Source organism: Enhydra lutris, unplaced genomic scaffold (genome assembly GCF_002288905.1).
Source record: "Enhydra lutris kenyoni isolate GAN:26980312 unplaced genomic scaffold, ASM228890v2 scaffoldscaffold27, whole genome shotgun sequence".
Classification (NCBI taxonomy): domain Eukaryota; kingdom Metazoa; phylum Chordata; class Mammalia; order Carnivora; family Mustelidae; genus Enhydra; species Enhydra lutris.
In genome coordinates this window covers 14,068,808-14,085,044 of record NW_019154111.1, presented here as the reverse complement: position 1 = coordinate 14,085,044, position 16,237 = coordinate 14,068,808, and the positions used below count along the sequence as shown (strand labels likewise).

The 16,237-nt window shown below is 52.8% G+C and overlaps 1 protein-coding gene across 1 annotated transcript in view; it reads left to right on the top strand.

Annotated features, from left to right (window-relative positions):
• LOC111152030 (staphylococcal nuclease and tudor domain containing 1) overlaps positions 1–16,237 on the top strand; it is a 413,353-nt gene that overhangs the window by 380,687 nt on the left and 16,429 nt on the right. Inside the window, exon 17 of the mRNA XM_022510305.1 lies at positions 15,876–16,064. Within this exon, the coding sequence (XP_022366013.1) occupies positions 15,876–16,064 (189 nt within the window). The remainder of the gene's footprint in view (positions 1–15,875; positions 16,065–16,237) is intronic.

The following is a 16,237-nucleotide window of genomic DNA, read 5'->3' as shown; positions in this document are numbered from 1 at the left end:
TCTGCCTCTCCCTGCCCCCTCTCTCCTGCTTACACCCCCCAAAGAAAGAAGGGAGGGGTGGAGGATGGGTCTGGGCTCTGAACTGTCCCATCACCCTGTCCCTCAGGGTCACCCTCCTGAGTTCTTCTGAGCCACACACAAGTCTTCCTGGCCTCTGCTTTCTCTGTCACCCCCCCCCTCAGTCTCTACTTGCACCTCCACTGACCTCGGCCTCCCTTTTCATCCTAAAATTCTACCTCATGCCTGCTTTGACCCTACCAGTCACATGTTCTTTCGAAAGCATGACCCAAGTCATTCCATATGCTAGAGCGTGTTTACTCGGCCCCACCTGTGGTGTCCCAGCCAGCCCCTCCCTGGACTTTCTAGCCCTCAGGGTCGGCGGTCTCCCATGAACCCCTCCAGCACCTGCTGTCTGTACTACCAGTCCGTGGTCCTGTGTTTTACGTGGCATTTTATCACTAGCGACAAATGTGGCTTCATCATGTCTTCTCAACTTAATCTTAAGTTTTTTTTTTAAGATTTTATTCATTTATTTGACAGAGAGGGAGGTCACAAGGAGGCAGGGGATGGGTGGGAAGCAGGCTCCCTGCTGAGCAGAGGGCCCGATGCGGGGCTCGCATCAGGACCCTGAGACCATGACCCAAGCCAAAGGCAGAGGCTTAACCCACTGAGCCACCTGGGTGCCCCAATGTTAAGCTTTTTGAAGACAGAAGGTTTTTGTTTTGTTTTGTTTTTGTTTTTTTGCCCATTTGCATCTATTGCAATGCCTGATGCAGTGCTTTTTTACTTAGTAGATGCCAAATAGCTATTTCTTGGTTGGTTGATTACAGTAAGTCCTAGGTCTTGTTACACGTCCTTAATGATTTTTATACATTTCAGCTCCTTCAGTGTTTGTCTTTCCATTTTGAAGAATCCTAATCATTTCTGGATGTTCCCATCTCTTTTTTTTTTTTTTTTTTTAATGGGCGATTATTTCTTGGTAGAAGGAATTTGCCTTCTTTTTTTTTTTCATATTTATTTTTTTTTAATTTTTTATTTTTTCAGCGTAACAGTATTCATTATTTTTGCACCACACTTAGTGCTCCATGCAATCCGTGCCCTCTCCAATACCCACCACCTGGATCCCCCAACCTCCCACCCCCCGACCCTTCAAAACCCTCAGATTGTTTTTCAGAGTCCATAGTCTCTCATGGTTCACCTCCCCTTCCAGTTTACCTCAACTCCCTTCTCCTCTGCATCTCCCCTTGTCCTCCATGCTATTTGTTATGCTCCACAAATAAGTGAAACCATATGATAAATTGTTCCCATCTCTTTAATCAGCTCAACTGGGCATCCCTGGTCCTTCTCCAGCCCTGCTGTATCTTTGCAGAGATGCAAGGCCGAATCACAGTGATCTCCCCTTTCAGGGTACATTGTACTCTATCATAACCGTAACCTGCATTTTCTGCTGCTTGCCTGGACTTGGAAGCCGTCTTTGTTCGGGAAGCTCTGGGCAGCAACCAGGAATATAGCTGTGTAGAAGGAACCACCCAGAAACAAGAGAGCCCCAGCAAGCACAGTCTCTCCCAGGAGCCCCCTCCAGCAAGCACCTTCTAGCACTGCCTAGAATCCTGATGCTTGGGCCTACAATGTGGGGACTAAGGGAAAGAAACCGGAAACAGCCTCATTTGGAGGGCGTAACATAAAAGCTAATGAATTAACAAGAACAGTCAAGTTGATTCAGGACATAACATAAGCACTAAAGATGGGGTTGTCGGGAAAGGCTTCCCGGAAGACAAAAGTGGTGTGGGGGAGTTGCCCCTTGCAAACATCTTCACACACACCTCTCAGAACTCCTGGGCAGAAACTTCCTGAAAGGGGGGTTTGCCTTAGCATTCCCTTACTGGTAAATGACCCGACATCTCCCTTAGTGTGCTCTGCACGTCTGTGCCTCCCTTGGCAAAGCTCAGGGGCTGCGGGGCATCTGGCTTTTAGAGCTGAGATGCGGGGTCTGGCAGCTCACTGAGCAAGCAGATCAGCGTGCCGGTGGCTGGGGGGGGGTAGAGGAAATGAGGTTGGCAAGAAGGGGCGCATGGTATACTTTGAGAAGGTGCGTGGTGCTGGGTCTGTCCTCACAGCACTTCTCGTTCTTTCCATCCTCCCTACAGCATCCCTGTGAGCACCTGCCTAAGATAGAGGATGGTGCTGGCCCCCCCTTTTCTTGTGTTGCTTCTGACCTGCCACTGTCCATTTCCCTGCCCACTGACTCCGGGCAGCAGCTCAGGCATCCTCAAATGGCATTCACAGAAATCAGGCACCCCCGCATGGCTCTGTCGGTCGCATGTCCGACTCTTAACTTCAGCCCAGGGCCTGAGCTCAGGGTTCTGGGAGCGAGCCTGGCATCAGATTCATCAGACTCAGGCTCAGTGGGGAGTCTGCTTGGATTTTCTGATTCTCTCCCTCTGCCCCTCGTCACCGCACGTGCATGTGCATTCGCTCTCTCTCACCCTCTCTCTCTCTCAAATAAATAAATATTTTTTTAAAAATAAAATTGCTTAAGTGATGTTTACACTGAGCGTGTAGGAGTCTCCAAGCTTCTTTGCAAGGACACTGGCAGAAAGTTTCCCATGGGAGAAGCCGCACGACAGCAGTTGTTGCCACCAAGCCGTCTTCTGTCAGAGGAGCCTTAAGCAGGCGGCAAGGCTCAGGCAAGGGTCGGGCTCACCGTGCTTCCTCCAAAATCAAAGGAATTGTCCTTAAAAGCTTAATTGTGACTTCCAGAAATCTTAGCCAAACACGCTGAGCATCTGCATTTCCTGTCTTCATTGCAGAACACACCTACATTGGGGGTAGCACTCCCCACATAAGAGTGGAGAGCAGGTGTCAGCGGAATTTGGCTTCCTACAACCAAATTGGGAGGCAGGGCAAGGCAAATGAGGTCACCCTGGCCCCATTTAGGGGAACACAGGCCAGCTACTCTACCTCCTGAGAACAGGGCGAAACCATCCTAAGCAAAGAGTAGGGTTGGGAGACTACCCACTAGCTCCCAGGGCCTCATTAAGCTGAATATTATTTGGGATGTTTGGTTGAAATGGGAGTGAGAGGAGTAATTGTGATTCATGGCACCTTGACTTCTGTCAGGAGGGTGGACAGAGTCGTGTCAACAACCGAGCTGCCGACCCATCCTGTCTATTGTCCTTTCCTGCCACTTGTACTTTGTCCTCTCTTATCTCTGCTCTCACTCGGGCGGCGTTGAGTCCTTTCCGGAGGTAACCACAAGGCCCAGAACGGCATCAGGAGCCCGTGCCCTGGGGGAGTGGGTAAAGACGGGGACTAAGAAGGAATCTGGTCCCAGTGTGGAAAAGCAGTGGAGGCTAGGAGCCATTGCTCCTAGCCTTTCCCTGGACAGAGATGGCTGGGGCCGGCTGCAGAAAGGGCGGGGTTTAGGGGGGCTTCTGGGGTGTGAGAGCTCCACTCCAGCAGGACGAGCGGTGCCATATTTTAATTGTCATTAGCAATAAGAAATGAGCAATGAGGAAACCAGCCTCAGCCCACAGAAGAGAGCAGAGGCCAGGCTCACTGACCAGGCTGTCTGGCCTCTGGCGTGATGCACATCTCCCAATCTGGGCTGTACATGCTCAGGACATTTATATAGTGGCCTTATTATGGGTGGCTTTTACCGAGAGGCTTTTCTTTGTATTATAGACAGGCCAGAGAGAGCGCGGGCCCTCCAGGTCAGAGCGAGCAAGGATCAGGTCTGCCCGTGTAACAGCAGGGTCAAACCACGCCAGCCCTTGCCCGCTGGCGCTGCTGAGCGTGAAGACTGGATCACCTTAGAGGAGTTTTTGTTTTCCTTACTGTGTTGAAATAGAGTTGGGGAGAGTGCATGAAACAGAGGCTCTGAAGAGGCCCGAACTTCCTCTCCCCTGGGCCTAAGAGAGCAGCCCGTGGGCGTGGCGAGAGGAGAGAAGGGGGCCCTCTCTCTGGCCCGTCCAGAGATGTGGAGCACAGGGCTGCTGGCCGCCCTCTGCGTGGCCTGCCCTGGGGGCTGGAGGGCACGGCCTGCCGAGGACAGCGGACCCACGCCAGGCTTCCTGTTGGCAGTTGAAGGCAGCTGCATTTCCAGGAAGGATATGGGTGAACACAGGAGCAGGGGGCTTCATAAGAGGAGCCCAGAGGAGATGGGACTTTCTTAGCCGGATGAGAAGAGCGGCCCCTCTCATCCTCTTGGTGCCTTCAGCTGTGCCTTCATGCTGCTGATCTGAACGTTAATCAGGAGGAATGGGTATTCCATGTTTTTGTGTTGAAATTGGTTGCTATTTCTTATATTCAGTGTAATTAAGTAAACTGGCTGGTCCGTAGCTGCAAGTATAGGATTTTTATCTGTTCCAAGTCCTTTTCTCTCTGGTGCCCTTTCTCTGGCCTGCAAGAGGGATTGGTGTCTGTGTTCCTATTTCTAAGAGACTGGGAGATGGCGAATAAGAAGGAACTCAGTGCCCCTTTCCCCCCAGCATAGGACATCCTTTGCCACAACCTGACAGCTTTTGAGTAGCCCCCATGGCGACAGCCCAGTTCTGAGAACATTGAAGTGACTGAGCCTGGCCAAGCCCCAGAGCAGCAGTTGCCTTTCCTCGAAGATTTCCTTGAGGGCCTGAGACCTGCCCACACTGGCAAGGGACTTGTGGCTGAAGGTTTCTCAGCCCTGTGCTCAGATGTTCCCTCAGGTGACCAAGGCCTAACCGGGACATCTGCCCCACCTTGGCTTGGAGGACTTAGCAAACGGGGTCCAGGTTCCCGTCCTGTCCTCACAGCTCTTCCTCTGGCTCTCTCATGTCTGCTTTTGCTGTTCACCCCTTCCTTGCTCAGGGATGGTGGCCAGGAGTGGTGGATGTGTAGGAGACCAGAGGGAGGCATACACAGCTGCTGCTTGTGCTCATGCCTGGGTAAATAGAGGAATCCATCCTCACTCCAGTTATATTCAGTACAGGCAAAGCCAAGTGCGAAACAGCCCCTTCTGCTCGTGACGTCTGGGAGCCTCTGAGTCATCAGGACTGGCTGCACTGACCAAGGCCAGTTTCTGCCCCTCTGGGCTCCTGTGAGCAGACCTGCTCCAACAGGGCTAGCTGTGGGCCAGCCCTGACCCCTTAGAGACCTTCTCAAAACAGTCCTTCTCCAGCCGGTCTGATGCCCCCCAGATTTCCCCAAAAACAGTTTTCTGTCCCAGGAACTTTCCTTCTCTAAGTTGACTGCCAGAGATCTGGAGAAGCCAGGACCTTTGACCTTTTATCATCTGTTGACTGAATGCCTACCATGTGGCAGTAATAAGATACCATTAATAAATGCCCGTTACAAACTGTAATTAGTAGTGGTGTGAGCAAAGTGCTATGGGGAAAAGCATTACTAAGAAAATAATGAAATGGTTTGAGTGAAATCCCATCTGTGCAGAATCTTAATGCATTGGGTAGGAGTTACAGGTACAGTATTAGGAGGAGCATCCTAGCTGCAGGGAATAGTGTGTGCAGAGGCCTGGAACAGTGCATTATGTCTGGAGCTAGAGTTAGTTCGGCATGACTAGAGCAAAATAATGAGGGCCAAAATGGTAGAAGGTGAGACTAGTAAGAATCCAGTCATAAGAAGCTTATACCTTGGGGTGCCTGGGTGGCTCAGTTGGTTGAGCATCTGCCTTCGGCTCCGGTCATGATCTCAGGGTCCTGGGATCGAGTCTCACATCGGGCTCTCTGCTCGGTGGGAAGTCTGTTTCTCCCTCTCTGTGCCTGCCTCTCTGCCTACTTGTGATCTCTGTCAAATAAATAAATAAAATCTTTAAAAAAGAAGAAGAAGAAGCTTGTACCTTGCTGTGCTAAGGAATTTGAACTTTCTCAGAGAACAAGGAAGGGGTTTCAGCAACAGAAGAAGTGATCAGCTTTGGGGGTTTTTTGTTACATAACAGCAGTCATTGAGCATTTACTATATACCAAACTCTTGAGTGTTTAACTGGAGTTAGTTCGTTTGTTCTTCAATAAAAACCTTCGAAGCAGGCACCATTATTATGCCCGTTTGACGAAGAGGAAAAACCTGTAACTGGAGAGGTTCATTCAGTCACCCGAGGTCTCACAGCTAGTAAGGAGTTGTGCAAAGCTTAGCCCCAGACGGTCTGGCTCCCCGGCCCAGCTACTGTGCTGCACTGTCTGTGACAAGCCACACCACAGCACTGTGGAAGGGCCATTAGGAGGACACAAGGCTGATGGCAGGGAGAGCAGAGAAGGGGACTGCTGCCCTCGGGTAGGATCTGAACCCAAAGAGTGGCAGTAAGGATAGAGAAGAGGGGAAGAATTCCTCTGAGGTAGGATTAGCGTGACCTGGAGGTTGATTGTGAATGTAAGGGAGCGAGGCTGCTTCTCCTGCTACCAACTGGGACAAGAAAGGCGGGCGGATGGAGGACCAGGTTTTAGAGTGAAGATAGTAGACTCACGATTGGACGCGTTCCATTTGTAATTGGTCAGGTGGAGGTGAATTCTGAAGGGAGGGCTGGACTGGAAATAGAAGTCATGGTGTCCTATAATTCCGAAGCGGTGGAAACCAGGCACTGCACGGCTAAAAATGGCCCCCTGGCGAATGTCCATACTCAGGGAGCATGTTGGTGGGTAAGAATTTACAACTGAAACTAAGAGCAAGGAGAAGAAACCATGGTTGGGAACCACAGAGGCCTAAAAAAGAAACTTTGAGATGGACAAGGAGTTCTTAGCCCTGTCAGATCATTCAAAAAGTAAAAAACAATGAAATGTGAGAAGAAATTGTTAAAGTGACAATTATGAGGTCCTGAGTGACTTTGAGGTGGTAGTTACATTGGAGTGTAGACAGTGGTGAGCCGCCACGTTGGGTGGGGAAGGAAAAGGGAGGTGAGCAGAATCCTCTGGGCAAGGAGAATGACGTCAGCTGGGTGGACATGAGATCAAGGCACAGTTTTCTAGGATGGGTGAGATACTCAAGCAAAGAGGCAGACGCCGACAGGAAAGGGAATTGAAATAGTGATGGTAGAAGAGAGGTGACTGAGAGGTGCCCGAGGAAGCAAAAGAGGGTGTGATCTAGAGCTGGGTTCCTTTCTTTTTCTCCAGGGTGGAAAGGAAAGTAGTAATTATGAATGGTAACATAAGGACTTTTTGAAGGCGAGGTGTGGAAACCCTCAGCAGCTTTGGTAAAGAAGCCTGATGATTGGGGTCAGCAGAGCAGAGTGCGCCTGCACCAGGCTCAGGGAGATATAGGCGCTTGCAAATGAGGAACTGGCACTTAAACTTAACCTGATGGAACACCATTCGGGTACTTTCAGAGCAGGTTAGACATTTGATAACCACGTGCTCTTATTCCACAGGTCACACACACACTGATCTGTCCTGACAAGAGGCCAGCTGTCTTCTGGCTGCTAGCTCAGTGCCCAAGCCAGGGATATTCTGGTTGGGCTTTGGAGAATGCCACTGTGGCTACCTCTGTGGCCCAAGCCAAGCTTCAGGACAAAGAATGCTGTCTGGGGGCCTCTGATGAAAGCAGCCTGGCCTGCTTTTTTGGGCTGGCAACTTCCTTTCTCCAGCCAGGGAGCGTGGGAGGGCTGGGCCATTCAGGTGCGCCCCACTCTCCGAAGGAATTCCAGAGCTTGCCTCAGGATCAGGTGACCTGTGGCAACGGGTGCCACCCATGGTGCCCTGGACGGGGCGCAGAATGAGGGCCTCCTGATTCAGCTTCGTTCCCTGCATGAACCTCAGGGAAGAGAGGGTTAAATCTCCTCCAGCCTTTAGCGCTGGGTTTTCTTGGGAAGATGAAAACCTCCTTCCTTCATTGTCTGCACCAAAGGAACAGCTTGCGTCAGTTTATAAACTGTGTTACCGCTTGCAAAGGCCTGGAGTCAGCAGGTTTGCATTTCCCGGCAGACTCTGACGAGCCTGATCGCCTTGGCTGCGGCCTCTCCGCCTCAGGCGGGACCAGGAACTGCCCTGCGCCCCGCACTCCTACCCCATCATCCCACCACACACCCCTGAGGTATTGGAGGAGAGAGAGAGAGAGAGAAACCCAGAGCTTCTAGCTGGGCCATCTTGTTTGGGGCTCAGGCCTCCCGTCCATTCCCAGGAGCTTCTCGGCCCGTCTTGCCACTGTGCCAGCCCGGGCCTGATTTCCAGGTATTCCTAGGGCTTTGGCTTGGGCCAGCGCACGGATGTCAGAGCGGAGGTTTTCTGGAGAGCAGTTGGCGCTGTGGGCTGGGCTTGAAAGAGTCATCTGGTGTGGAGGTGCTAAGGGTGAGGAGCCCAGGCGCTGTGGGGCCCGGGGAAGAGCTCCCTGGCTGCCTGCTCGCTCTGCCGCCCGCTCCCCGCTGGCAGCTGCCGATAATGAGGCCTGGGAGGCATCTCACGGCCACTGCCTCGCCACCTCCCGGGGCCTTACATTATTAATTGCATCCCGTTCCTGTTCATCGTCTCTGAGAGACGCTGGTGTGTCTGCGCGTGCCTGCGAGTGCAGGAGACACGGTGGCTGTGGTAAGCTGCTACTATATTAAGGGGAGGTGTCTCTTCGAGTTCACAGCTCTGGCTGTGGCAGCACCTTCCAGTGGTGAGCCCAGCTCCGTGGCGACATGGTTGCCTCTGTGTAGCAGCAAGGGGTCCCAGTGGTAGTCCGGTTGCCCTGGATCACGGCTCACATTCTGGCAGAGAGCTCCAGTGGGAGGCCCGGGGGAGGCAGGGGCTGGAGTGCCTTTGAGCCCCCTCTGCGAGTTCGCCACAGGGCTGGAGGGTCCTCGTGGGGCCTCCCGGCTTGCCCTTCTCCCGTGTTACCCGTAGTCCCCTCTTTCCTCAGTCCCTAGTCCTACAGGTCCACACCACTAGCCCCAGCTCTAACCTCAGCTACTTCAGAGCTTGAGGGACTTAAAACCCTGGTTCTGCTCTCATCTGTACATGAAGAAACTGAGCCTGGAGGGGATGTGACCCCCCACACACACACCCCCAGCCCAAATCATAGCTCCAGTCCATGGCTTTTTATTGGCTTTTTCTTTGCTCCTCAGTGGCTTTTTCCCATCCAGGCTTTCCTGTTGTTCCCAGTTCCAGGCTTCTGCCTCATACTTGTTGCTGATGGCTCTGGAGATATTTCAAGCGGGCCTGTGGCCAGAAAGCAAGTGGAAAGGATAGAAGCGTCGGGGGGGCCCTGTCATTAGGGCTCCCCGAGGTCGCCTCCCCAGAGTAGCGCAGAGCAGTCTTCTCCCCACCTGCTGGAGGAACTGGCGGACTGTTCCCCCACCACTCCCCTCCCCAGCACTGTAAGTCTTCATTTCCAGGTGCCCCGGGGCAGGGGTGGCCTGTGCTGTTTCACCTGTCCTGCCTGAGGCGGTGCCTCCCCAGCGGGAGGGAGCATCCTCTGGGCTGTTTTCCCCAGGCATCCCACAGCCTCCCAACCTCAGAGGCTGGCTTCACGCAGTGTTTCCTGTGCTGCCTCAGGCACTGTGCCCAGAGCTGGGGCAGGGCGCTTGGTGGAGATGGAACCTGTTCTCCATCCTCTTGACACACAGAAAAAGGGAAGGTGGGTACCTATGTGTAGGCTCTCCCTGCCCTCCCCCATTGCCAGTAAATCCCCTCTTGTGCTGTACCTCCTTTGGCTGCCCTCGCTGCCCTCAGTCACCTCGCAGAGCCTGCAGCCCCCTGCCATGTGTTCCGCTGTGTTCCACATTTCAAAGTTTCTTTGTCCTGAGTGTTGGTTGGAGTGGGGGGCGGGGCAGCACCGGCTGCCTTAGTCAAGCTTGCCTTCTCCCTCCCCTGGCCGGCCTCTCTCCAAGACCCAAAGAAGGCTGCAGGAGGACCTATGTCTTTCCAGCTTTGCCCCAGGCTTGGAAAGAGCAGGCATCCAATCTGGTTCCTGGATCAGGAGAGGTAGGGCAGCTAAATGAACCCCCAGGGCCGTCAGACTTTCTTCTGTGGTTTTATGGTGACCTTTTAGCTGATCTCTCTCTCTCCCCCTCCCTCTCTCCCCCTCCTCCCTCTCTCTCTCTTCTCACCTCTCTCTCCTTCACACACACACTTTACATAAGATTTCAGAATCTGAGGCCGATTGGCTGGGAAGGGCCAGAACAAGTTGAGGGAGAGGAGTGGTATCTGTAAGGCCCTCACCCCCTGCCTGACTTCCACATCCCTTCCTGTGACCCCCTGCACTGTTCCAGCCCCGCACTGTCCCCCAGGCCCAGAATGTGCCACACCGCTGAGAGAGGAAGACTCAGACCCCACCGCCTGCCTGACTGAAACAGTTCCTAAGTTAAGAAGTCAGACAGAATCCAGACACGGGAAAGAAGGAGCATTCATGGAGGGGAGCAGGACAGGGACCAAGTATATTTCTGGGGGCCAAGGCGCTCCAGCCACTAAGGAAAGGACCACAGGCAGGGAAACGGATTCATGGCCACCACACCTTCCCTCCCTCATGTGTTCCCAGCCACAGAGAGCAAGCTAGGGGTGTTCCGCTTCTCCCCTTTCCTCCTTTCCCTTCTCCCCTTCCTCACCCACCCATGACTGGGAAGGCTGAGACCGCAGCCCGTCTGGGCGGGCACTGAGGTGTACGTTGCCTGGGCATGGGAGCTCTTCCTCAGTAATTAGGAGACATGCAAATTAACAGCCTGTGCCGTTTGTATTAATTTGGTAAATAAGCCAGAACAATTTCATTAGTGGCACATTAATGTGCTTGGGAGCAGGAGGACGTGTCCCACTGCGAGGCGGCAGGGCCCGCTGGCTGCCCCAGCCCCCCGACAGGCCAAGTCCAGTGTGTCTGGCTCCTCTCCAACCACGGCTGGCTGGGCTGCACCCCCCCCAACTTTGGCCCTATGGTGGAGAAAGACCCCCCCACCACTGAGCAGGAAGGCATCTGCTTGTGCAGCTGGGTTTGAGGACAGTCACACATTAGCTCTTCCCACTTGTCTTCCCTCCATTTTGTATTTTGTATGAGGCTACCAGGGTTTAAGAAGCCCAAAGCTTTGCTGGATATGGGGAGAGCTAAAGGGACGGGGCTAGCCTGAGCAGGGTTGCTACTGGCCAGTAGCAGATGAAGGGAAGAGAAAGCAGTTATGTTACTTCTTTTAGTACATAGGACCCGCTTCTCATTCTATGGAGAAGGAAACTGGCTAGGAGAGAAAAGAGGTCATCTCTTCCCAAAAATTCACAGGCAGAGCTAGGATTTGAACCCAGGTCTGTCTAACTCCAAGACCGATAGTCTTCCTGCCACCTCCCTGCCCAGTCGGTACACCCAGCTCTGGGGAAGATTCAGAGTATAGAACAAGCTTTGTTCCCCTTGTTGCTGACAGTCTAGCTGGACAATTAAAGACATTTGGAAGTGAAATAACCGCTCCTCCTACTACAAAGTAAAAAGTCGATGACGATGATGAAACATTTATGCATCCAGTACTCTTGTAAGTGCTTAATATCTTTATATTACCTCATTTAATCGGAACAAACCCTTTGAGATAGGCAATATTGCAATGCCAGTCTTACAGCAGAGACACAGAAAAGATAAGTGACTTGGCGAAGGTCATGCAGTTGGTAGGTGGGTTTAAACCGATGCAGTCTAGCTCCACAGTCTGCGCTCAGAACTTCTGTGCTATGTGCTGTCCCCTCAGTGCTGAAGTGTCGGGTAGCCCACAGGTGTCAGAGGGATTCACATGGCTGGATTAGGGAAGCCTTAACAGAAGGGTGGTGTTGAAGCTGGAAGAGCTCAGCTCATAGGGCCTAGTTCAGACCTCAGAATCCCCACCCACTCTGTCGGCCTCAGGCAGAGGGCAAGAGGTGCTGGCAGCTGGCCAGGCCCGCCGGGGTGCGAGGAGGGGGCAGCGGGTCTGACCTCAAGGCATCTAGGCTGCCTGCTATTTCACACTCCCCCAGGTGCTCCCCAGTGGAATGCTGTGGCCCCTGTCGTAGTCTCTCAGGAGGCCTTCTCCTCCCCTCAGCCCTGCTTTCCTAGGCCTTAGTGTCAGTGTGAACATTGAGGAGGGGAAGGAAGAGAAGAGGCTCCCATTGGTTCCCCACTGACACTGCTTGTGTCCACGTATACACACGTTCTGTGGTGCCCTCAAGGCCACATCAGCTCACACGTGCACACACCAAAGACCCACACACAAATCAGACATTGGGGCAGTCCCTGATAGTCAGCCAAGGCATGAGCTCCCTGGTGTCCCCTGCCGTCATTGGAGGCCTCCCAAGGGAAGCTGTTGTGTCCACATCTCTCCGTGAAACACTCTGTGCTTCTGAGGAGACAGGCAGTGTGACACTGAACAGCACTCTGCAGTTCACACAACACTCAGTGAGCGGTGGGTCTCATTAATGCTGACAACAGGCAGAAAGGACCCAGAAGAGGTTTCCTGTGTCTGACCAGAAGGAGCCTCTCCTCACTCCTGTTTTCAGTTTGAGGCAAACTGGTAGGAAAGAGCTTTCCGTGGGTCTCTGTCTAGTCAGTCCTCATTATATACAATTCCATATTTGCAAGTTCACTTACTTCACTTACTGGAATGTACTTGTAGCCCCAGATCAGTACTCGGAGTGTTTGGTCATCCGAGCGGCGAACACTTTGAGTGTCCAGGTGAGCGTGCTCCCAGCCGAGGTCACAGACGGCGGTGCTCCCATTCTTGTTTCGGCTCTCATCCCAGCAACAGGTGTCTTGTCCATTGTCTCCGTAGAGCCGCGTTTCCCCCTTTTTCTGATGTGTGCTTTTTCCTGGTGATTTTGCAGTTTAAAATGGCCCCCCGGGGGCGCCTGGGTGGCTCAGTGGGTTAAAGCCTCTGCTTTCGGCTCGGGTCGTGATCCCAGGGTCCTGGGATCGAGCCCCGCGTCGGGCTCTCTGCTTGGCAGACAGCCTGCTTTCCTTCCTCTCTCTCTGCCTGCTTCTTATCTCTGTCTGTCAAATAAATTTAAAAATAAATAAATAAATAAAATAAAATAAAATGGCCCCCCGGCAGAGTGTTGAAGTGCTGTCTGGTCCTCCAAAGTACAGGAAGGCTGCAGTGGGCCTTAGGGAGAAAATACACGTGTTAGAGAAGCTTCATTCGGGCACGAGTTCTAGTGCTGTTGGCTGTGAGTTCAATGGTAACAAATCATTAGTATATACTAAATAAGGTGTCTTTAAGCAAAAACGTGCACAGAAGGTGGTTATGTATTGGTAAATCTTGACCAGAGTCTTGCAGGAACCTGATCCTGTGTTTCCCCCGGGAGCGCTGGTTCATTGTTCGTGGTAACTTTATAGACTATCACGAATAACAAGAATCAACTGTATCTGTGTATCTCTATAGGAGTATGTGTTTATATGTATTTTTTTCAGTTAAGAGAAAATATCAGTGTCTGGGTGGCTCAGTGTGTTAAATGGGATCAAGTCAGGCTTCCCACTCTGTGGGGAGTCTGCTTGAGGATTCTCTCTCCCTCTCACTCTGCCCCACCTCCATTCACACACACAACACACACACACACACACTTCCTCTCTCTCTCTCTCTCTCTCTCTCTCTCCCCCTCTCAAATAAATAATCTGTTAAAAAAAGAGAGGGAGGAGAAAACATCAAGAACATAAGTCTTAAAGATGATCAGAGAAGTAGAGCATACACAGACATTGGCCCACAAAATGTTATTGTCAAGGCACAAATCCCCCACAGTCAATCTAAGAGAACCGTGATGAACACATACCAGCCTGGGAGCACCATGCTTAACCCTCTGCTTGCTGACCATGAAACTCTCCCAGAACTAGAGAAGGGTTAAGACTTTGGTCTTCACATTGAATTCTGTGTACCCAGAAGGATAGACACACCACAGGGCTTGACTAGAGAGGTCACAGGCCAAGAGACTCCAAAGTAGCCCCATCCTTTCGCTGAGCCCAGCCCACCTTCCCCTGAGTGCCTTTGAGAAATTACAGTATTTGCAGCAGCCATTATAAAAGGGAAAGCGGAAACCCCTAGGCTACAGCTTTATCTCCCTTTCTAACCCCAGATGGATTCAGCAGGAGGGCAGTGCCCAAGGCTAGAGACTTCTTTCCTCAGCTGCTGGCTGGGCCCAGGGACCTGTCAAGCCCAACTTAGCATATGGATTATAGGCAGGGAGAGGCTGGGTACGTGTGAAGGCCGCACTCACCGTCCAAGAGAGTTGACAGCGCTGACCCCAGGCATGGCTACTAGTCGCCAGAGTCTCCCACTAGTACGAGCCCTTGGGAGGCCGGCATCTGGTTGGTGGCCTCCGAGGGGAGGTGTGGGTTGTGGGGTTTGCTAGGCAGGGTGAGATCTAAGTGTGGGCACTGTCCAGAGTGAGGATGATTAGACTCCCCAGGTGCTTCATCAACCCACCTCTAAGGTTTTTGCCTCCATCCTAGCAGTCCAGCCCCGAGAGGAATGATACAGGTGGCCCTCAAGCTTCTTGTCACAATCACTTGGCCCACCACAGGCTTCTCGGAACTGGAGGGAGGTCTTGTGCCCAAGCAGGGCAGCCGTCAGTTTCAGGAAAGGACACTTGGCTGCTAACATGGTGAAAGATAAGAGGTCCAGAAATGGGGGACCTATGTACCCACCTGCAGAGTCACCTTGGAATGGCCCTATAGAGTATCTTTGTTATCTAGCTCTAATAAACTCTTCCTATCTGCTTCTGGGTCACACCCGTACCCCAGCAGTGTTGAACTTACATTTCCACTCAAAGGGTTAACTGTAAGCCTTAATTAAGTAGGGTGTTGAAGAGGGTGTTCAAGGATAGGGAGAGGCCCAGGCCTTGCCTCCCTGGTCCTGCCCCTTCTTTTTCTCCCTGCTGCCTTCTCTCCACATGGCCAAGCCACCTCTGTCTACTTAAGGGGTGTCCTGTCACCCACAAGGCTCTCCACTTGCCTCTCGAACCCTCTGGCCTGGGCTGCTGCCGCAGGCTCCAGCCCAGGCTTCAGAGAATTCCCAGGTATTTAGACATTCATTTTATTGCTTAATCGAGCTTGAAGCTGTTTAAATTAATACAAGTTTTTCATATTTGGCAGCAGAGGCTTTTACAAGCCCCTTTAGCAGAGAAAGGAGGAGGTTGGGAGAGAATCAAAGAAGAAATTTATCCTGAGCCATTGCCTTCATGAGGTGGGAACAGATCAGCCACCATAAGGGCTGTGGCACCAAGGCCGCCCTCTTGGGGGAGCGGAGTCAGGACTGTGTCTGGGGTCCTGTGTCTCGGGGAAGCATTCTGTGGAGAAAGCTCAGAAGCTCTTGAGCCCCACAGGGGTTCCCAAGGGTTCTGAGGTCAACCCCAGCCCACGGCCCCAAGGCCTGGGCTTATGGCAGTGAGCTCACCCTTTCCCTTGTTCCCTTTCAGGGGCAGCCTCCTGCGGGCATCACTCCTTAACCACCCACTTGTGCACTCCTGCTCACACCTCTCCACCCACATGCCCCCTCCCCTCCTTTCTTCGCCTGGATTTCATCCAGCCACTTGGCAGTACCTTTGTTGAGCAGTAATTCCCTCAGCTACGTGCCCCTCTTCCCGGGGATTGCCTTGCTCCTGGGGCCTGCCTATCATGCTAGAAGAGCTGGGTTGGGTGCGTGGGCACTGAAGAAGAGTCAGACGTTCCGGGAGCAGCTCGCGTCTGCTGCTTCTCTCACTCCTGACCCCCAGGCTGTGCTCACACATGCCCACGGCTGATGCAGTTCCCTCGCTCAAGCTGAGGGATGCCGATGGTACCCTAGTAGCTGAGTTTTGAAGTCGCTCAGTCAAGGATGTTTCTGTAAGGATAATTCTGGGCTGTGAGAGGATAGAGAGCCTAGATCCCACTTACAGAACTGAAGCGAAGCCTTCTAAGAGGATCAGCAGTGCCACAGCTCCAACAAGCTCCTGCTCTTGGTCCCTCCTGAGACCCTCCCCCTGCAGGCTGACCCTCCCCCTTTCTCTGTTCCCCAGGTAGAGGTGGAGGTGGAAAGCATGGACAAGGCTGGCAACTTCATTGGCTGGTTGCATGTTGACGGCGCCAACCTGTCTGTCTTGCTGGTGGAGCACGCGCTGTCCAAGGTCCACTTCACCGCAGAGCGCAGCGCCTACTACAAGCCCCTGCTGTCCGCCGAGGAGACCGCCAAGCAGAAGAAAGAGAAGGTACTGGTGTGGAATTGGGCCTGGCTGCGGAGGAGGCAGGGGCCATCCCGGAGCTTGGGGCTTCTTCTTGCCTTCCTCTGCCAAAACACCACAGCCCCCACACAGGGAACAGAGTGGTTTCGTCATCCCCCACCTGAGGGACCCTGGTCGGTGTTGGTCTCAGACCCCACATC